Genomic DNA, 20,019 nt, shown 5'->3' on the forward strand with positions numbered 1-20,019 from the left:
TGAAGACCCTCCATGTCTGGCATCAGGTCCCGTGGGGTCACTTTTTTACGACCCCTCACTGTCATGCCTGGTAGTGCCATCCTCAGTCTCGCCGGCACCACTGCCAGCGGTTTTGACCCGCCCCTTCCAGTGAGTTCACCCCACAGGCACAATGCATTTTCTAAATGCAAATATAGTCCCACCCTGTTTACAACAGTTGAGCGCATACCCACCGCCCTGAAGATAAACAAGGCCATACAGACCTGTTTCCTAATTCTAAACTCATTTCTCTTGGTCTTGAAAGGCCAAGCTCGTCCCCGTGGGTCTCCCTGCTGCGTGATCCTGTCTGTCAGGGGACTGAGGAAATGCCTGCCGGCTGCCCCCAGGCCGAGCCAGTGCTTACAACTCTGCAGGTGTTCACACGGGTGGCAACGTATTCGGCTGTTGAGAGGAAGACCCAATTCCAAGCTTCACTGAGGTTTCAAACGGGACCTCCTCGGGGCAGACTGACGCGTCCCTCCTTGGGGCAGAAGCAGCCTGGAGATCCCCACACCTCACAGTAGCACTGTGTGTGGGGCGCTCTTCTAGAAGGAGGCAGCAGAGTGAGGTGGCTGACAGCCTGGGGCTTTGGAATGTGCCCAAGCAAAAGGTGCTATTTTCTGTCAGCTGGCGCAGACTATTTAATCTCCTCGAGCCTCTGTGCCTTCGTGTGTGAGGTCGGGCTGGTCCTCATCCCCTTCTCCTGGTCACGACACAGCCGTCTGACGTGTGAACCCAGGCCAGAAGGTCCCAGCGCCAGCCAGCAAGTAACAGTGCCACAGAGCCAACACCTCTAAATCACCGACTCAGGAGTCACGGCACATCGTAACAATGCTGTCATTAAGAATATAGCGATTTAATGGGTCCAAGATGAAGGCTGTAAATTGTTGGTACACAAAGAAGATCCTTCTGAAAGCTCGTACGCGCCTGCTCGTACCCGCTCCGCCTCGTCCTCCTCTGCCCTTTGTCCTCTAATGTAAGGTAACCAGTCACTGGCCGATGGAAGCCACTTCAGGATAACTGTGGTCACGTCAGTGGAGTCCCTCCATCCTCAGGTTTGCTGGGACAACTACCAAGCCTCCGCCCCTCTCCTGAGGCCCCTGCAGGGAAATGTGCCAAGGCGCCCTCCCCGGTGGGCAGCTTGGGTCCGGTCCGGGCCTGCACAGCTCCCCAGTGCTCTCCACCCTCCCAGGGCAGGGGCCCTCGCTCCCTTTCTTCTTTCCCATCTGCTGTGACTTCATAGCAGGTGAACAGGACAGAGAAGCCTCTCTACTGTTCCCTCCCCACACCCCACCCCACCCCACCCCACCGTCACCTGGGTCCTGCCTCTGGGAAGCCCTATCAGAAGAAGCCGACAGGCCAGTGTCTGCGCAAGGCTGGTCAGCTCCCCAGGCAGCTGGGAATGAGGCTGAGGCTGAGAGCCTGTCATACTGAGAGGCAAGACCTGGGTGGGCGACACCCTCCCTGTCCCCACAATACCGCCCGCCTCCTTGCCAGGAGGGTAGAAGGCCCTTCAGAACGTGCGTTCTGACCCCGTGTCCCAGTTTGGGAGGAGAGCCCGTGCAGGCTCTGCTGACCTCTCGGAGGGGGCAGGAGGCTGCTCGTGGAGTCATTCAAGAAGACGCCCAGGTGAAAGTATCCTGCCTGCTGAGGAAGGGAGAGGTCCACAAGGCCCAGTCAGAGCCTCGGATCCGAGCTGCAGGTCGGGGGTGGAGAACCAGTGGCTGGCGGTGTGGTGTCGTAGGGCTGCTGTCAGCCCCACACCTCCCAGAGGCCGTTGCCCCTCAAGCCCTAGAGGCTCCAGGCATTGGCTGGAGGGCTCAGAGAGAACGCACTTGCACCCTGTTCCCAGGAAGAGCTGTAATCAGGCCCCGGGCACCCACTCCTCAGAGCTGGCAGCCGGTGGGGCGGTGGGAGAGACTTCCGGGGTTGGAGGCCTTGCTGAGGAGACAACGGAGCCTTCAGGCTGAATGGGATGTCATATTGTAGGAGGCTTTCTTCAGGGTCTCCAGGAAGAACTGTTCATTCTCCAAGAAGTCACGGTCCTGAAAGGCAGAGCTGGCTGAGCAGTCCCCCTCTGGCTCCCTCCTGTACCCACTTCTGAGAACAGGGACACTGGCTTGCAGGACCGAGAGCAAGGTGGAGCCAGCCCTCACTCAGGGGCCCTCTCCCCACGCACTCCCTGGTTCGGGGATGCAGGGACATGGACGTGAGTGAGACAGACCAGGTCTTAGTCTGGCGAGGCCCCTCGTTAGCACATGGCTTCACCTCTCTAAGCCTGTTTATAGACCAGAGATAATAACATTACCTGCTTGTAGGGCTGGGGGAGGGCAGAGGCCCAAAATGCACATACAGCTTTCCCACGGAGCCTGGCTTGCAGAAAGTGCTCCGTGAGTGATAGCTGCGATCTTTACGGTCGCAAGGTTACTGTGAGGTTCAACAGAGATGATGGATGCCAGTTATGTCCCACAGAACCAGGCCTGAAGTACGGGTCTCAGAGATGCTCACTAGGCAATCTGCACTATTATTCTGGGGTGCAGTGGGGGCTCCGCACCCCCCAGGGGCCAGGGCGTGCTCCTTCCTGCCTCCCACCAGGAGCCCTGGGCCCAGAGCCGGTGGGCGGCTCAGGAGACTTACCTGCTCAGCTGTGTGTTTCAGCAGCATGAGCCTGGCGTGGAGGTGCGAGGGGCCCAGGCCGGCGGGTGGCCGGCTGCACCCGAGGGGGGTGGGGGCAGGAGCCACAGTGGCTGAAAAGGTGAAGGAGGAAGTCAGGGGTGCAGCCCAGGTGGGAGAACAGAACAGCCGCGGCTGGTTTCCTGGGGGCCTTCTCACCACCGTGGGAGGCTGCAACCCGGACAACCTTCTGGGCACTTCCACCAACTCTCCAGAGCCTTTGAGAATGCTCATGGGATCTTACCTGGCAAGTCCAATTTTAGGAATTTACTCGAGGGAAATAAGGCAGAGGTGCAGAGATGTATGTACAAACATCTCCGCTGAGTGTTTATCTTAGTGACAAAAAACAGCTCACTAAAAAACATGGAGCATAATGGACAATTATGCTGAGTAAGAATTATGATCGGGGGCGCCTGGGTGGCTCAGCCGGTTATGCATCCGACTCTTGATTTCGACTCAGGTCATGATCTCACGGTTCGTGAAATCGAGTCCTGAGTTGGGCTCTACGCTGACCGTGCGGAGCTGGCTTGGGATTCTCTCCATCTCCCTCTCTGCTTCTCTCTCTTTCGTAATAAATACATAAATATTAAAAAGAGGAATTATGGTTAAATGTTTAATTACTGATAGGAAAACACGTTCTGTATGTACATTTCTGAATGAAAAAACTCAAGGCACAAAACATACGATGTCAAATTTTTTAAAAACATGCACAGTGTAGAACGCTACACCCCAAATGTTAAAAGTGGTTTTCTCTAGAGAGGGATGTTTTATAAAACAGCGTTCCTCTCTCTTATGCCTTACTTTGTTTTCTCTAACGGACGTGCGTTACTTGTGTAACAAGGGACTAGTGAGCGGACTCCCACGGGCCCCCTAACCCCAGCGGAGGGAGGCTGATGCTGGCAGCCGGGCCCGACCCCCAGCAGCCCAACCCAGCCCAGCCCAGCCCAGCCCACTTCCGTCCTCGCCCTTTGGGAGCTACTCACCGCTCAGGCAGGACGCTGCCGGGCACTGGGTCCCAGGGAACAGCGCCGCGGGGCCGGAGGGCAGGTCCTGGCGGACGCGGTCCAGCCGCAGCCTCTGCTGGGCTAGACTCAGGTGCTCCTGTCCCCGACCCCAGAGAGAAGGACGTGGCTGTGAGGGTGGGTGACCAGAGGGGGTCGTGGGGGCCGCCGGAGCGGGGAGGAGCCTTGCCTCGTGCACGTGCCGCTCCTGCTGCCGCAGCCGCTCCTGCTGTTGCTGCACCAGCTGCAGCCGCGCCTGCTGCTCCTGCTGCACCTGCCGGGCCTCACGCAGCGCCCGCTGCCCCTCCTCAAACTTCTCCGAGGCTACCTGCGGGGAGACAGGCAGGGTCAGCCGTGCCGGGTGGGGGCGGGGGGGGGGGTGTCCTGGCTGTGCCCCCGGAGCTGAGCAGCTCAGCACCTGGCTCATGCTCTCCACCTCCTCGGCGCGGAGCCTGGTGCGCAGGGCAGCGGCGCTGACCCTCTCCTTCTCCAGCCGCAGCTCCTGCCGCTCCCGCTCCAGGGCCTCCCTCTCAGCCGCCAGCTGCTCCTCCTTGGCTCGGAGCTCACTGGCTCTGATCTTCAGCTCGGCTTGCTCCTGGAGACAGCAAAGCCTTTGCTGCCTTCTCCTCTCCAGAACCAACCGCCCCGGCCCACCCTGCATTGTTCCCTCGGCTCTGATCCACCCCGATTCTGGAGGAGGTGGTGGGGCAAGGGGTCTGAGAGGCTTGGGGTCAAGCCTCGGGGCCGCTCCTCACCGGGGGTCCAATTTCTCTGAACCCCAGCTTCCTCATTTCTAGAATATTTATGTCATGGGGTGCCTGGCTGTCTGACTTTGGCTCAGGTCATGATCTCACAGTTCGTGAGTTTGAGCCCCGCGTCAGGCTCCATGCAGATCGCCTGGGGCCTGCTTCGGATTCTATGTGTCCCTCTCTCTTTCTGTTCTGTTCTGTTCTGTCCTTCCCTGTTCACATTCTCTCTCTCAAAAATAACCTTAAAAAAAAAAAATTTAGAGTATCTAACTCTTGGGAACGCAGTGAGGATTGAATAAGGGTATGTGTATAAAGCACCTAGGACCGTCAAAGGCAGTTTTTATCATATGATCATTGTTTTAATCCCGACGCTCTAGGCTCTTTGCTTAGTGAATACATCCTGACGGAGGAGCAGGGAGGCCGGGGGAAGGAAAGGGCAGGGCTGCCGAGCTCCCCGCTGTCCCAGAGGCCCTGGGCCCTACCTTGGCCAGGCTGATGAGGGTGCCCTCCCGCTGGGTGTCCACCTGCAGCGCCCTCTCTGCCTCACGCTCGGCCCGCTCCTTACTCAGCTTCTGCTGCGCGAAGAAGTCGGCCCACTCGGCCGCTAGGCGCCGCCGCTCCTCCCCACACCTGTGCATGACGGACTTCTGCTCCTCCAGCAAGGCGCTCTGGGATGAGGGGGCAAGGGCACGGGGTGAGGGTCCGTGGGCTGATGGCAGGGATCACAGCGGAGCGTGGCGTGGCTACACTCACCTTGGCCTTCTCCAGCTCCTCCCGCTCCATGGCGATCTGCTGGACCATGACCTTCCTCTGCTCCTCTAGAGCGCGCTGCGTGGACTCAGCTTTGCACTGCTCGGCATTCACCCGCCATCGCTCCTGGGGGTGGGTGAGGTCTGAGGACACATGCCCCCTTGACCCTCCACCTGCCCCCACGTCTGACCCGACTGCGCCTCCGGCAGCAGTGCAAACGCACCTGCCCCTCCCACACTATGCCACAAACACCTCGTTTCTGGAGAGGTACAGAAGGAGGGGGGCTGAGCGGGGCTGCCAGGGCCCAGCCGCTCGGATGAACTGTACCAAGGCCTGGTGGCTCAGGAACTGCCACTGAGAAGCAGCGGGCCGCTCCACAGGGCCCGAGAACAGCCACATCCCTGCTCCCTGAAATGCCAGCTACTCATGCTGCCTGCCCGTCTCCTGTCCACCGTGCAGGCGAGTGTGCCAGGGCGGGTGTGACACGGCATTCGCCGGGGCACCGGGGGCCACACAAGCACGAGCTCAGAAGCTTGACTGGGCCTGGCCCGAGGCAGGGGTTTAATCAAGTCACCAAATGGAGAACTGAATACATATGGTTCACGCTACAAGGGCACCTATGTCTACATGTTGATGAGTCTACAGGATGCCCAGGACATCCTCAGGGGCCATCTCTGACTAGTGGGGAATTTACATTTTCTCCTTTATTGCTAACTGGACTTTTTTTTTTTTTTTTTTTAATATTTATTTTTTGGGAGGGCACAAGTGGGGGAGGGGCAGAGAGAGAGGGACAGAAGATGTGAAGTGGGCTCTGTGCTGACAGGCTGACAGCAGTGAGCCCATGTGGGGCTCGAACTCACCAACTCCCAATGTGGGATCATGACCTGATGCTCAACCGACTGCAACCCAGGTGCCCCTGCTAACTGGACTTTAATTTTTCAGTGTAACGTTCTCATGTTATAAGCTGGTACGAGATACACAGGAGTTTGAAAACGCATCTGTTATGGCTCAGGAGGCACAGGCTTCAGTGGCCAGACAACCGTGACAGACCCAGGCGAGGTGGGCAGGCAGGGAGGCACTGCTGACACCCTGGGGTGCTGGGGACGCAGGCCCTGCCGGCGGGAGGGTGGCCCACCTGCTCCAGCAGCCGGCTCTGCTCCGTCAGGCGCGCCTCCGTCTTCCCCATGATCTCCTGGAGCCGGCTCCGCTCTTCCTCCATGTCCCGCTGCTGCCGGCCCAGTCTCTCCTGCAGCGCTGGGGGGCCGCAGGGGGCTTAGCGCCCGCCCGCTGGCCCGGCAAGATGGGGGGGGACCAGGAGAGGGGCCCCGCGGCCCACCCGGTACCTCGGAGCTGCTCGTCACGCTGCCGGAGCCCCAGCTCCCGCTCCTGGGCCGTGCTGAGGTGCGAGGCCTCCACGCGAGAGGACAGCTCGTGCAGGCTGCTGGAGAACTTCTCCATCTGCTCGATGACGCCATTCAGGGACCTGGGGGAGCACCGGGTCAGCTGGGCGCGGAGCCCCAGCACTGCCCCTCGGCTGGGCCGGGCCCGGACGGCGCTCGTACCGCGTGTGGGAGGTGGCGCTGGTGACGGCGTCAATCTCCCGGTCCTTCAGCAGCTTCAGCCGCTGCAGCTGCTCCTCGTGGTCCTTGCGCATCTCCAGGATGGAGGCCCTGAGGGGACCGTGGGGGGCGGCGCAGTGAGCACAGGGCAGCTCTGCGAGTGAGGGGGCTCGGCCATCAGTGCTCCTGGGCTCTCCTCCTCCTCTGCTCCTCCAGGCGCTGCCTCTGCTTCCCTGGCTCCTCATCCTTATCTGTCCTGGGACCTCAATGCCACATCTACTCTAACGGGGAGATTCCTTCTGATATTCAGCAAAGGACACTTTCCACAGAAAAAAAGACAGGTGCGTGCACAGCCTCTTCTTGTCTGGCCAATCTGAGATGTGTTAGAAGGCCTGCTCTGCCTGCATTGACTGGCTCCCCTAACGGACCCCTTCTTAGTTTGCTCTCATTGAGATCGGACATCTCATCAGCGGGATGGACACGGCAGGCACAATGCTACAAACCCCTTCTAGACTCGAGAGCTCTGGCAGGTGAGGGGCTTGACCTGTGCTGAGTTAGGGCCTCAGGTTCTCACTGCTGCCAGGACTTACCTAAACAGTCAGGGACCCCCCAGGCCTGCAGGGGCACCTGCCTCATTGCTGTAGGGGTGGTGGGCCCTCCCCTGAGAAGGGGCGATGGCTCACTGTGTGTGGCCTTGGTTCTCACATGGAAAAGAAAGGGTCAAGCCTGAGCTGCTATGCCTCTGCCAGGGGTCTCCACTTCCTCCGGCCGTCCTGGAAGCCGGCTCTCTCCCCACCTGCCTGCCTGCCCGCCCCAGGTCTCTCCTTTACCGCTGCCCCTCACCGCTGCCCCTCATCGCTGTCCCTCACCGCTGCAGCTCCCGGAGCCGCTCCATCTCCTGGTCCTTCTCTTGTGCGGCGGCCGCCAAACGCCGCTGGTGCTGGGCCGTGAGCTCGGCCCGGGCCTGCTCGGCTTCCTGGCACTGCGACAGATACCGGGCCGACAGCTCCTCGTGTTCCCTCCGCAGCCGCTCTTCCCGTTGCTGGTACGATGTTTCTAGCATCTTTACATGGCTTCTGCCAACAAAGCATGCAGCTGTGGGGCTTAGAGGGCAAGGGCAGATGCCCAAGACCTCTCTGAGTACATCAGCTCAGGCAGGCCTCGAGCCTCGGGACGCCCAGGTGGGAGGAGCATGGGTACCTGTGAGCACTCTCGAGGAGCTCCAGGTCTGCCTGGTGTCGCTGCTGCAAGCTCTCCAACAGCAGCTGGTGCTGGGTCCGCTCCAGCTCCAGCTTCCGCACCTGGAGATGGCGGGAGGGAGGGCGGTGGGCTCTCTGGGACACCGGGGGGAGCCTTCCAGCCCTCAGAGGGATACCCTTCCGCCCCAGCTTCGCCCCCCAGCCCATGGCCCCTCTGCCCTTCACCTGGGCCTCCAGCTCTGCCAGCCGGGCCTGACTCTGCAGAAAGTCAGCCTGGAGCTCGGCAGTGCCACTCTGCAGCTGCACCTGTGCAGCCAGGAGCTGCCTCTGGTATTCTGTGCCGGGTACCAGGCTCCGTGCCGGGGACTCTGGCAACAGGGACTGTAGGAGAGGGTGGGAGATGTTTCTGGGGTTAGGCAGGGGACAGGGACTCAGGTGAGCCCAGCTACCTCTGGCTCTCAGTTTGCTAGGCCTTCCTGGCCCCTGTGCCTGATCTGTGGCTGCAGACGGGGATGAAGACATGGCACCAAAAGGCCAAGGGTGAGGCCTTGGAGTCATGCAGTCACTGCACCTCCCCACTGGGTCTGGTTAGAACGGGTCTCCCCCCTCCCTCCGAACAACATCCTCCCAGCAGATGTTCCAGATCCCTAGACAGCCGGGAGAGCCCCGGCAGCATCTCAGCTGTGACAAAAGCTCCCGGCCCTGGCACCTTCCGTGGGCCCAAAGTCCAAATGTTGGCTGCTACCCTGCTTCCTGCGGGTGGCCCACTACCCACCATCTCCAAAGGTGCTTCTGGGTTACTGGGGGAAATGTCTCTGTGGCCTCCTCACAGCTGGGCTCAGAGGTGGCTGGGAAACAGGTGGCGTGGCAGCGGGACGATGGCAGGTATGGAGGCGGCTTTCGAGACGGAACGACAGGATGCCTGCCGCCCTGCTTTCTGACCGGAGCATTCCCAGCTGCCCCTGCCTGGGTGCCATCTCTAATTCCCTCCCTGAGCCAGAAAATTAGTGCCCAACTCTGCCTGAGAGCGGCAAGGCTAGAAGCTGAGGAAAGTGCTGGCGGTAGGGGGGCGGGGGCTGCTGGTGAGCCGTCCAACGTCCTGACACATGACTCCTGACAGGCTGCTGTGGCCCCTGCCCCGCGGGCCTGAGGCCTATTCCTGTTTGTCCGCCCTCCCTACCTGGACAGGCACAGAAGGCCCTGTGGTCTCCTGGGAGCTGGAGAAGCAGGCTGCAGGCTCTGAAAATCAACAGCGGAGAAATGAGCAGGAGACCCAGAGAGACCGGAGGTCTTGCATGTGCATTTGGGAGTCCAGCCCTACTTGTCTCCCGGGCCCCGAAAGAAGCGCCAAGTGCCTCTTCCGCTTCCAGAGGTAAAGCACCACACAGAGGAGAAAACAAACTGGTGCTGGAGAGGTCTCCACGGGCTGTTCCCCTCTGGGGGTCACCAACACGGAGGGCCAAGGCAGCCTGGTTCCAAGTCACGGGGGACCTGAGGACACAAGAGATTTGGGGGGGGGGTCAGTGGTGGCAAGATGAACAGCCTGCTGTGTAGGACGCAGAGAGGTACGAAGAGGGTTGGCGTGGGCAGTAAAGGAGACCACCATCAGGTGCAGACAGTTGACTGGAAAGGCCTGGTGGCTGGCAGTTTACTAAGAGTCAGTCTTGGTTGGGCAGAGGAGATGGGGACCTGGCTCTGAGTCCCCTTAGTCAGCGGGCCTGATATAAGGTATTAAATGCCATACGCCAAGCTGACCAACAGCCCAGCACGGCTGCCCATCATATCTGAAGAAAGGGGCCCGTGCAGGCCTGACCCAGCCTCTCCCCCACCCTCAGTTCCCCGCAGACACACCCTGAGGTGGTGGGTCCTGCCGGTGGCTTATGTGCCGCTGTTCCTGAGGACCCTCCAGCAGTCGCTTGCTTGACCCCTTGAGTGCTGGCAACACGCTGGCTGAGGAAGCAAATGTTAAAGCAAAGGTGGCAGAAGGTTCAGGTTAGACTGGACGTGGCCGGGCGGGGACACAGCCTGAGCATGAAGCGGTTAGCCATTCCCTGAGCCCCAGTCTGAGCCCTTGGCCTTCTAGTAACCCTTTTTTCTTTCTTCAATTTGTTTTTGTTATGTTTACTTATTTTTTGAGAGACAAAGCATGAGAGGGGGAGGAGCAGACAGAGAGGGAGACACAGAATCTGAAGCAGGCTCCAAGCTGTCAGCATGGACCCCGAAGAGGGGCTCAAAGCCACGAACCATGAGATCATGACCTGAGCTGCAGTTGGACGCTTAACCGACTGAGCCACCCAGGCGCCCCGCCCCTCCAGTACCCCTTCTTGGCCCCAGTGCCTGCTAGGGCACAGTGAATGGCACTGACCATGTGTTGACAGTGCAAGTAGTGACAACCGAGGTGTTACAGACACCAGAGTTAAGTTCGAGTTCAAGCTCAAGACCTTTTTCTGGCCCATGTAGGTCTGCTGAGTTAGACTGGGGCTCTGCTCACTCTCCTGCCAGGTTCAGCTCCCTTTGGGCTCCTCTCTTCTCTTGTCCGTGGTTCCCATCCACTTTGGCTCTCAGGGTCAGGGGAAAGCTTTCCTCTTGGTTTCAGATGGAGGTCAAAGCCACCCTCCTCGTTCACACCAACCCCAGGGTTGGGTTATGCTCCTGGCCTGTCACGCAACTGCCCACTTCACCTCTTCCTTGCTCTGGCCACACAGCATCTTGCTACTTCCTCTGCATGATCCCGGTCTTGCTGGTCCCTTTTACCCTCCTGCCCTCGGAGGTCGGTTGCTATCCTGCCCCCACAGACCTCCACTCAGTGGGTTTCCTCAGGAGTTGCCCCTTAGCCACTGTCTTCTCTCACACTCCCCAAAAGCACCAGCACACATCACGTATTTTAGCTCGGGGCAGCAGAGGCACTAATAAATTTAGACACTGGGTTTTTTTGGGAGCAGGGCCCTTACTCAGAGGCACCAGGATGGCTGTGCTTTCGTCACATCAGGGCACCCTCTTTCCCTGCCTGATCATGTCAGCCCTTGTCCACACGGCAGTCAGGGTGCGTCAACGACCTCCTGGTCCCCTCATGTCTGCACCTGGGCAAGAGCGGGGAGCCGGACGCTCTCTCTGCCGCACCCAGGGAAGTAGAGAGGCACAGCTAAGAGGCGATGTGGGCTGGCACTCATGACCGAGGCGCTGACATGGGCAAGGTTGGACCCCCCCCCGCCCCCCCCACCACCCGGCCCTCCCTCCGCTAGGCAGCAGCCCAAGCCTGTACCTGCTGGAAGGGGGACTGCCTGCTGCCCCCACCAAGTTCTGGCCTCTGGAGGCCTCGGTGTGCTCCTCTCGGGCCAGACCTCGGGACTTCTTCCGACACAAGGCATAGCTCAGCCAGTCCTCTTCCTCTTTCTCCTTAGATGCTCCCAGCTGTGAAGGCTGGCCGGCTTTGGCAGGGAAACCTGCACCCTCTGGAGCTGGCTTGGCCCCCGGAGAGGAGGTGGGCAGTCCAGCTGGGGCAGAGTGCTGGCTCCTGGGAGGGGGCGCAGAAGGAGTGGAGAGCGCCTCCCCTCCCCTCTGAGCCTCTCTGGTGGGAGAGGGAGGGAACAGGTCCTCGTCCTTCAGGCCCAGCCAGTCAGCTCCTCCCTTCCTGGGGTGGGTGGGGCTGGCGGCCACTGGGGTGCTCCTTTTGGAGGCTGGTTCTCCCTTGGGGTCTGCGCCACCTTCTGCTGAGAACCTACTTCAAGACAGAGAGGAGGAGGTCTAAGGCAGGGCAAACCGTCCATCCTGCGAGCCCCCTGACCAGCCTTTCCCTCCGCTGCTTGGGGGTGACTGTGAGTGAGAGGTTCCCCGGGGGTCTGTGCAGCCAGCCCGACACCCCGTGAGCACAGTGCCCACACCAGCTTGGGTGGCAGGGCAGCGGCCAGCTGAGTGCCAGTATTACTAGAACACCATCAAACGCACGTCCTCAATTCCACCACGTGAACGGGGGACAGTTTCATTTGCAGCAAACAGGACCAAATCACAGCCGTGGGCACACTCGTCCAGAGAAAATGCAGTCGGGTCAAGTGGTTTTAGGTTTTCCATTAACATTTTATTATCTGTTCATTTATTTGGCCACTGCCTGGAAGTGTCACTGGCCAGTGGCAGCGGGTTGCAAGGTCTAAGAACACCCGGGGACTGAGAAAAATGTCAGTGTGTGTGGCAGGTTATTTAGACACAAAGAGGCTGAAAAGGCCAACATGGCATAACGCCAGCATCTGCTGAGTCTGGGCGAGGGATCGGAGGCAGTGCTTTGTACCGGTCTTACAACTTTTCTGTCAGTTTGAAATCATTTCAAAGCATAAAGTTTAAGATCTATATAGGGAGGAAAACCCCAAATTCAGAAAATTCTATCCACTAACTTAATGTTTTATGGCACACTGGGACGAGCCTGCTGCCAGGCATCGCGGCGGGCCCCAGAGCAGTTCCTGGGGAGCAGGGTGTGAGAAGCCACCAAAGGTTCTCGGTCTCGCTACCCCAGGGATTGGACATTCCTCGGGGAGATCTGCTGACATTAGCTGTTTGTGGCTTTAAGGGCTCCAGGCGGAGTTGGGGTCCCCTCTTGCTTTTCCTTCCAAGGAGGCTGGAAGGAAATGGGCCTGTGTGGGTGGGACGGGGCAACCCCCTCTTCTCCTTCAGCAGCCACAGGGTGCCACCCCTCTGTCTTGTATGCCATGGTTCCCAAACTGGGGCACTTCCTCCTTCCCAGTGGGCACCTGCCCCCAAAACCAAGCTCCCAGCAGGCCCTGCTTACCTGACCGACTGCCGGTGGTGGGACTGCCGGCCCTCGCAGGAGCCCACGGTGGGCTGATAGGCCCCAAAGGTGAAGTCCTCATCACCCCAGGGATCTTCTTTGTCTGAAAACGAAGAGGCTTGTGATCTAGAGCAAGGGAGTCAGATTCTTTTGTGGCTGCAGAACACGGTTTAAGAAAAAAACAACAAAAACTGAACTGGCAGGGGCGCGTGGGTGGCTCAGTTGGTTGAGCGTCCCACTTGGGCTCAGGTCATGATATCTCACGGTCCGTGAGTTCGAGTCCTGCGTTGGGCTCTGCGCTGTCAGCTCAGAGCCTGGAGCCTGCTTCAAGTTCTGTGTCTCCCTCTCCCTCTGCCCCTCTCCTGCTCATGTTCTATCCGTTTCAAAATTAAATAAATGTTAAACAAAAAAACAAAAAAAACCTGAACCGGCAGCTTGACGTGTCAGGCAAGTGAGTAAAGAGGAGGCCGCTCTGGGGAAAAGCAGGGGTGCAGCGCTGGGCGTAAGCCCAGCGTCTCAGGGTCTGGCACATAGGGCATCATCTGGGAGTGGTGACGGAGGCACTGGCAGGGTCCTGCCCCAGACAGCCTTTGGATGAGGCCCGGTGAGCCGTGTGTGTTATGAGAATGATTCTCAACACACTGCCCATGGGCCAACGCTTTGAGAAACCGTGGTCTGGATGATGATTTTCAAACTGTGAGCTGCTATCCATCAGCCAGAGCCGATTTAATGAGTCACAACCAATGTGTTTATAAATCAAGTAGTGCCCAGATAAAAAATAACAGAATGCTGAACACGGTAGTTGTTATTTCGTGACACTTTTGTCTTAGTCATAATAATGTGTGTGTGATGTAAAGCTTCTAAAAAAAAACCTTTTTTTTTTTTAATGTTTATTCATTTTTGAGAGAAACAAAGAAAAGTGCTTGTGCACAAGCAGGGAAGGGACACAGAGAGGGGGACAGAGGATATGAAGCAGGCTCCACACTGACGGCAGAGAGCTGGATGCGGGGCTTGAACTTACAAACTGTGAGATCATGACTTGAGCCGAAGTCGGTTGCTTAACCGACTGAGCCACCCAGGCGCCCTGTAAAGCTTATTTGTTATTACGGGCTGTGGTAGAAATGTGGTCTAGGGGTCCCCCACCTCGCCTCCCCTACCCCACGAGCCTCCTCACCCTGTGGCCTCTGGAACTTCTTGTCCAGCTTGAACTCCCTGTGTTCCCCAGTGCCCGGGCGAGCCAGGAGTTTGGTGGCAGTCCCCCGACCCAGCAGCTCATCCAGTCTGGAGCGAGCAGGACGGGGCCCTTCCCTGCAGGACGGGACACACGCAGGAGCACGTGAACATGAGGGGCTCCTGGGGGTGGGGGGCGTCACTGGACCCACTCTCTAGCTTTTCCCAGGACCTGAAGTGTGGCCAGCGTTTCTCTACTTATAAGGACCCTTACTGGTCTCCCATCTGCCTCCTTTCTGCTGTGGGGCTGTCTGCAAAGCCCAGGGTGGCCATGATGTCATCCTCCTCATCAAATAGCACTTTTTCTTTCTTTCGGACCGGGGTGTCCCCAGGAGTTAGAGGAATAGAAGGACCTAGAACACAGAACACGGGGTGCAAGGCCCATGGCCCACCATGCCCTCAACCGTGCTGTCTGAATGGGTTGAGGGGGGTGTTTCTCTGTAACCCGGACCTCTGGGTGTGACAGCAGGCGTTGCACATGTCCGGTCTGCCCATAGGACCTGGCTGCCCCCGCCCCCCCTGCCCAGCGTCATGCATCCCACCTCCCTGTTCAGAGAGACCGATAATCCCTTGGTCCAGCATCTGAGGCCTATGGTCCCGGCCTGGCAGAGTTCTGGCTTGCACTGCAGACTCCAGCCAGCCTGCTGCCCTCTGCATCTGCCCCAGGACGTGTCACGAGCCCACCCTCCCTACCTTGATCTCTGACTGGGGCTGTGCCCTCTTCGGAAGCCAGTTTACTCTCTGTCCTGGGTGGCTTCTTGGTGGTTCCTTGCTCATCATCGGAGAGAAGTCCCGCCAATGGGTCTTCCAAGTCTCACGGCCAGAAGAGCAAGCACAAGTCAGACTGCTTCGTTCAGAGAACAAGCCCTGCTAGATTTCTAGCTATTCCCACGCTCAGCACCCCAGACGACACAGACCAGGCTCGGTAAGGACACAGGGAGCTGGAGAGTGGGCTCGGCCTGCAGTCCAGCATGGCGGGCCCCGGCCTGCCCGTGCGCCCCCCCAACTCTGCTGTCTGTACAGCCTTCTGGAAATGTCCCCCAAGCATCAGAAGTGAAGTAAACACAATGTTTGTGCGTTTGGAAAAGGAAAGGGAATTCTTATACTTTATAAAACCTTCAGTTTGATGTCTGGCTTCAAAGTCCTTGCAAATAAGTTACTCCAATCTCCCAGCCACTACAACACAATCAGTCCCTCCCTGAATTCCGGAGGAGTTGAACCAGTGGCACTGGCTGTCTGCTCCTCCTCTGACATGCGTGGCAACCTGACCTTGGGCAAGCAAGTAGGCATTACCCAGGTTCCTCCGCTCTTAAAACCAAAGTGACCCAGAAGCGTGACCACGGGGCCTGCGGTACCTTCGAAGGAAAACTTCCTGTACTGATGCCCAAAGTTGCTGGGAGAGGGAGGGGACTTCTTGGCAGGAATGGTGTCCCCTGCAAGAAGCAAACAGAAGGCAAGGTCACGGGCCTGGGCCTCTCCCAGCCAAGGTCCTGCCACACCGTGACAGGGACCCTGGGGTGGTGTGCACTTCTCTCTGGGCGTGCTGAGGGCTCATGGCTGTGGAGACTGTTCTCCCACAGGCTTCTGCCAGGGAAACGTGGTCCGAGGCCACCTCCCGCCCCTCCGTCACATGTCATCACTCCAAACAGAGTCACAGACTTGGGAGGTACACGGGCTACCACCAAATTCCCCAAATTAACTCAGGTGGTTTTTCCAGGAGCTGCCATGTTGCACTTAGAGGCACTGGAACCACACGAGGCAGGAGGAAGCTGTCCCCTCCCCCACCACAAACACTCAAATGGCCTTTCCACCCCCCGCAGAGAAAACCCACAGCAGTGACAGCTCCCTTCCGAGTATCTGTCCCCAGAATGTCCCCAGAATGTCCAGACACCAGGCGCTCTCTCCCACTCGCCTTTCTCACTGGCTGTTAATAGGCCGGCAGATTTAGGACGACTAGGCAACTCTTCTTTCCCAGAGCCCTTTGCAGCTCTTTTGCTGGAGGCCAGATCGGACTTCTTCAGACCCAAGAGATCGGCATCCATGTCGTCCAGATCCTGGAAAAGCGGGAGGGAGGCAGGAATCTCCACGGGTGCTTGGCTAGTGGCCGCTAAACGTCCCCGTGCTCTGAATAGCCTGGTGGTGACACTGCCTCCATATTGCACGGGGGACCCACGGGGACTTGGTTTGGGGAACTGACCCCAACAGGGGTAGAGAACAAGGCCAGAGGCCAGGCCGAAGCACAAAGTCTCCACTGGCTCGGTCTCTGATAAGCCCCCTGGTCTCAGATGGTACCCCTACCACCATTTCGGCCAGGGGCACTAAAACCTGTTTGCTGGTGCTTCTCCCACAGGCTCAGTAAGCGGTGAAGCTCTATTTACGGTGGGAACAAAACTGCATGATCCTGGGGTTGAGGACTCAAAGGGACTGTCCTGGGCTGTGAAAAGGGGCCCCGGGGCAACAGTCAAGGAGTCCTTAGCCCGCCTGGGTCAGAAGAGGCAGAGCGTGATGAAGATGCTGTTCCGGGTCAGTGAAGGTTCTCTGGTGATGACACAAGCCACTAGGCACCCAGCCAAGCGTCTCCTGGCCACCACGGCCCCTGGTACAGACTCGCCAAATGCTGATCCTCTTAAGGGGACGAGGACTTTGATCTGGGAGGATGCTTGGCAGCCCAGGGGCAGAAGCGTGAGGGACAAAGGGGAACGAGAAAACTACGCAGGAATGAAGTGAGCTGGGAGAGAAAACTGAACCAAAGGTAAGCAGAGCAAGCTGGGGGACAGGGGCCCAGCTCGTGGTTCTGGCGTGAGACTCAAAGAGGCACCGCCGGCAGCAGAGGCAGAGGACTTGGGGGTGGCCGCCAAGGGTGCCAGCCAGCTGGTCTCGGAGAAGAGAGATTTCAAGATGAGGTTAAAGAGGCTCACTATGGAGTCAAGAAGGGAGCAGACTCTGATTCTTCGGCCCCCCCCCCCCCCCCCCCCCAAGGCTGAAAGCAAGCGCTCGGCCGGGGACGTGGGTTAACCAGAGGGGCAAGAGACTACTGCTCGACGGAAGGGCAGGGGGGAGCAGAGGTGACCTAAGGTTTTAGACCCCAGCCAGGCCACCTGCACCTTGGAAGATTATCTTATAAACTGTACAGAATTTATGTCTTAAAATTCCATTGCCAAGCTTAGCTTGGGGCTTTATCCAATGAGAGCACAGCCAGACTGAAGGGGATTTGGCAGGGGATGTGGAAAGAAATACAGACAACAGTTAAGAAGCAGCATTAGAGGAGTCTCTCCTCCTCTCCCCTCAATGGTGCTGTTGGTACAGGGACGTAGCCCGGAGTCTCTGGGAGGAAGCCAGCCCCACTGCACTAGGGGCCTATCGCATGACGGTGTCCCTGGGTAGTAAGTCTCTATAAACCAGGAAAACAGACTTCTATCCAGAAGGACAGGAAGGGCAGCAGCTCATAGATGAGCTCCTTTCTTGACTAGAAAGGGCTCAGAAACACGAATTGCAGAGGGAGAACCACGAGGGAGAAGAAAGGCTTGGCATGGAACACCTGGGTCCTGCCCCGGGTCCCAGAGCTGTGCAAGCGGGTGCCTTACCTTCATGGTCTGGAGGAGAGCCTGCGGGTCTGCGTCTGAGATGTCTGAAATCTAAGTGCACAGGACAGTAAGGATGTGTTAGTCGAGGACCACCAAAGCTCAGGGGTCTAGCTCCTTGTTGCCTTGCTTCTATGAGGGCAGAGCTCGGCCAGTGCGGCACAGATAGGAGGTCCTGCCTTCACCTGGGACTTAAGTGTAGTCGGGAGCCAAACCTCCCCAGGTGTGGAGACCCAGAAAGTGCTGCCGCTTTCTGTCCCTCCCAACTGGAAAGAACCCTTTCATTAATGGGCTCAAATTATGCTACTTCCCAGGGGCACCTGGTTGGCTCAGTAGGTTAAGCGTTCAACTCTTGATTTTGGCTCAGGTCACGATCTCGTGGTTTGTGGGATTGAGCCCCATGTCTGGCTCCGTGATGAACGTGGAGACTGCTTGGGATTCTCTCCCTTTCCCTCTCTCTCTCTGCCCCTGGCCTGCTCGCACACTCTCTCTCAATCTCTCTCAAAATAAATAAACTTATTGTGAGAGGAGGCCCAGTTACAAAGGGCAACACAAGCTCTGCTCTCCAGTGCATCTCACTGGTAGGAAGGAGAAGCATGTTGGGTCCACAATGGGGTCCACTTGGCGGCCTTTGGGTATCATTTTAAAAAACACACTGGCTTTGCAGAAACTACTAAACCCTTCTGTGAGAAACCTCCCAGCCACCACCCATTTCGCTACTTTTAGGGATAAGCAGAAAGGGTGGGGGCAGGGTGGGCCAGGCTCACCTCAGCATCAGGTCCTGTCAGGCCTGCTGTGGTGCTGAAGGCACAGTCTTCCAGGAGGAACCTGCAAAGATGCGGAATTGGGACCCACCTGCAACCCCAGGGCACTAACTGATTCCAAGAAAGGAAGGTAGCTTAGAGAGTAACCAGTGAACCCGTAAGACTTCTCCGGGAGAACAGGACAGAGCTGCTCAAAGGAATTTCACAGGCCACCTAAGGCAGAGATTTTCACTTTTTCTAAAGCAGGAGAGCCCCTTCAAATACAATCCGGTAAACACTCGTGGTGAGCACAGGATAACTACAGACTTGTCTGACTGCTATGCGGTACATTTGAAAGTATTTTAACACTGTGTGTCAGCTGTACTTCAAAAAAAACAGCCACAAGATTGAAAAAATAAATAACCAAACTTTCAAAGCAACAGATAAAAGAGAAAAACAGAATTGCTTGGCCAAGATGAAGGTGGAGGGTGGAGAACTCCTAAAACTCCCTCCCATTGCTCAATGGTCAGGAGCACTTTAGAAGAATAAGCAATCTGAAAGCCAATTCTTTTATTCTGGGGAAAAGAAAATCGAGGCTCAGAGAGGTTCAGCAATCACCCAAGACCACACAGTAAGTCGTATATGCAGGACTAGTAGCCAGGACTTCTGACCCCTGGTCAGTTCTCTTTCTACCCTTCAGGCTCGTTCACGGACCGGGAACAGGGAGAAGGGAAGAAATCAGTGACAGCAGAAGTAGGGCAGAGAGGAAGTGGAAAGTGGGGTGAGGAGGCAAGAGCATTTGGACCGAAGGGGCCACAGCCACCCAAGCCAGTCCTGCACTTACTTTGTTCTAGCCCTTGAAGAAGGGAGCGCCTGGGTTACAGCCATGGCATCTCGGGCTCGGGAAGCTAGTTTCACAGGCTCCTCGGGTAGTATCACTGGAAACACACACACACACACACACACGCACACACACCAGAAGAGGTGCCATTTGGCTAGGGAACTGGAGTCCAGATGAAAAGGACTGAGAGTTCCCCACCAAGCTCCCCAGAAAAACCTTCTTGCAGGAAGGTCAACCCTGAAAGCCAACTGGTGCCAGATGAAGAGCCCAACCCCACCACACTGCAGGGAAAGGCAGAAAGAGTGATGCACTCCACCACCCAAAGCTCTTGGCCGAACATAGGGCTTGGGATCCATGGGTTCTTCTGGGCTGGGTGATGGGAGCCTCAGCCTGGCTGTCCCCGGTGAGCATTCCAGGACCCTGAAGCCCTGCTCCTCAGGGCAGATGTGGACACACAGGATAAGGACCTCGTATCCAGAATATATAAGAAACTCCTACAACTCAACAGTCAACAGCCAACCCAATTTCAAAAAGGAGCTGATTAGACCTTTCTCCAAAGAAATGCAAATGGCCAATCAACTCATAAAAAACAGATTCGGGATCATTAGTCATCAGGGAAATGGACATCAAACCCACAATGAGACACCACTGCACATGCAATAGGATGGGAATAATCAAAGAGACAAAATAACAAGTCCTGTGGGAAGATATGGAGAAACTGGAACCTTCGTATCCTGCTGGCGGGAACGTAAGACAGAAAATGCTTTGGTGGCTCCTCAAAAGTTAAACATCGAATTACCATGCAAGTGATTCCATTCCTCAGTAGACACCCGAAAGAACTGAAAACATACGGCCACTCAAAAAACGTGTACATGGGGCGCCTGGGTGGCGCAGTCGG

General features: G+C 57.5%; 1 protein-coding gene across 13 annotated transcripts in view; it reads right to left on the reverse strand.

Annotated features, from left to right (window-relative positions):
- Positions 1-850: 850 nt before the first annotated feature.
- The window catches only part of FBF1 (Fas binding factor 1), a 23,201-nt gene continuing 4,032 nt past the window's right edge, over positions 851-20,019 (reverse strand). For 5 of the 13 annotated variants that reach the window (XM_040456449.1, XM_040456451.1, XM_040456448.1 and 2 more), the window contains 25 exons: positions 19,125-19,218; positions 18,305-18,365; positions 17,541-17,591; positions 15,869-16,010; positions 15,312-15,389; positions 14,650-14,769; positions 14,171-14,309; positions 13,901-14,034; positions 12,727-12,829; positions 11,212-11,670; positions 9,801-9,899; positions 9,352-9,440; positions 9,130-9,188; positions 8,175-8,330; positions 7,951-8,051; positions 7,620-7,826; positions 6,754-6,861; positions 6,535-6,674; positions 6,327-6,445; positions 5,195-5,317; positions 4,924-5,109; positions 4,111-4,287; positions 3,675-4,020; positions 2,656-2,765; positions 851-2,063 (listed from right to left, as the gene is read on the reverse strand). In XM_040456449.1, coding sequence (XP_040312383.1) covers positions 1,980-2,063; positions 2,656-2,765; positions 3,675-4,020; positions 4,111-4,287; positions 4,924-5,109; positions 5,195-5,317; positions 6,327-6,445; positions 6,535-6,674; positions 6,754-6,861; positions 7,620-7,826; positions 7,951-8,051; positions 8,175-8,330; positions 9,130-9,188; positions 9,352-9,440; positions 9,801-9,899; positions 11,212-11,670; positions 12,727-12,829; positions 13,901-14,034; positions 14,171-14,309; positions 14,650-14,769; positions 15,312-15,389; positions 15,869-16,010; positions 17,541-17,591; positions 18,305-18,365; positions 19,125-19,218 — 3,485 coding nt within the window. In that variant the 3' untranslated portion in view covers positions 851-1,979. Of the gene's footprint in view, positions 2,064-2,655; positions 2,766-3,674; positions 4,021-4,110; positions 4,288-4,923; positions 5,110-5,194; positions 5,318-6,326; positions 6,446-6,534; positions 6,675-6,753; positions 6,862-7,619; positions 7,827-7,950; positions 8,052-8,174; positions 8,331-9,129; positions 9,189-9,351; positions 9,441-9,800; positions 9,900-11,211; positions 11,671-12,726; positions 12,830-13,900; positions 14,035-14,170; positions 14,310-14,649; positions 14,770-15,311; positions 15,390-15,868; positions 16,011-17,540; positions 17,592-18,304; positions 18,366-19,124; positions 19,986-20,019 lie in introns of those variants that run through there. The other 8 variants (XR_005784948.1, XR_005784947.1, XM_040456454.1 and 5 more) reach the window with 8 other exon arrangements.

The sequence above is a fragment of the Herpailurus yagouaroundi genome, unplaced genomic scaffold (assembly GCF_014898765.1).
Source record: "Herpailurus yagouaroundi ecotype Mexico unplaced genomic scaffold, PumYag 217, whole genome shotgun sequence".
Classification (NCBI taxonomy): domain Eukaryota; kingdom Metazoa; phylum Chordata; class Mammalia; order Carnivora; family Felidae; genus Herpailurus; species Herpailurus yagouaroundi.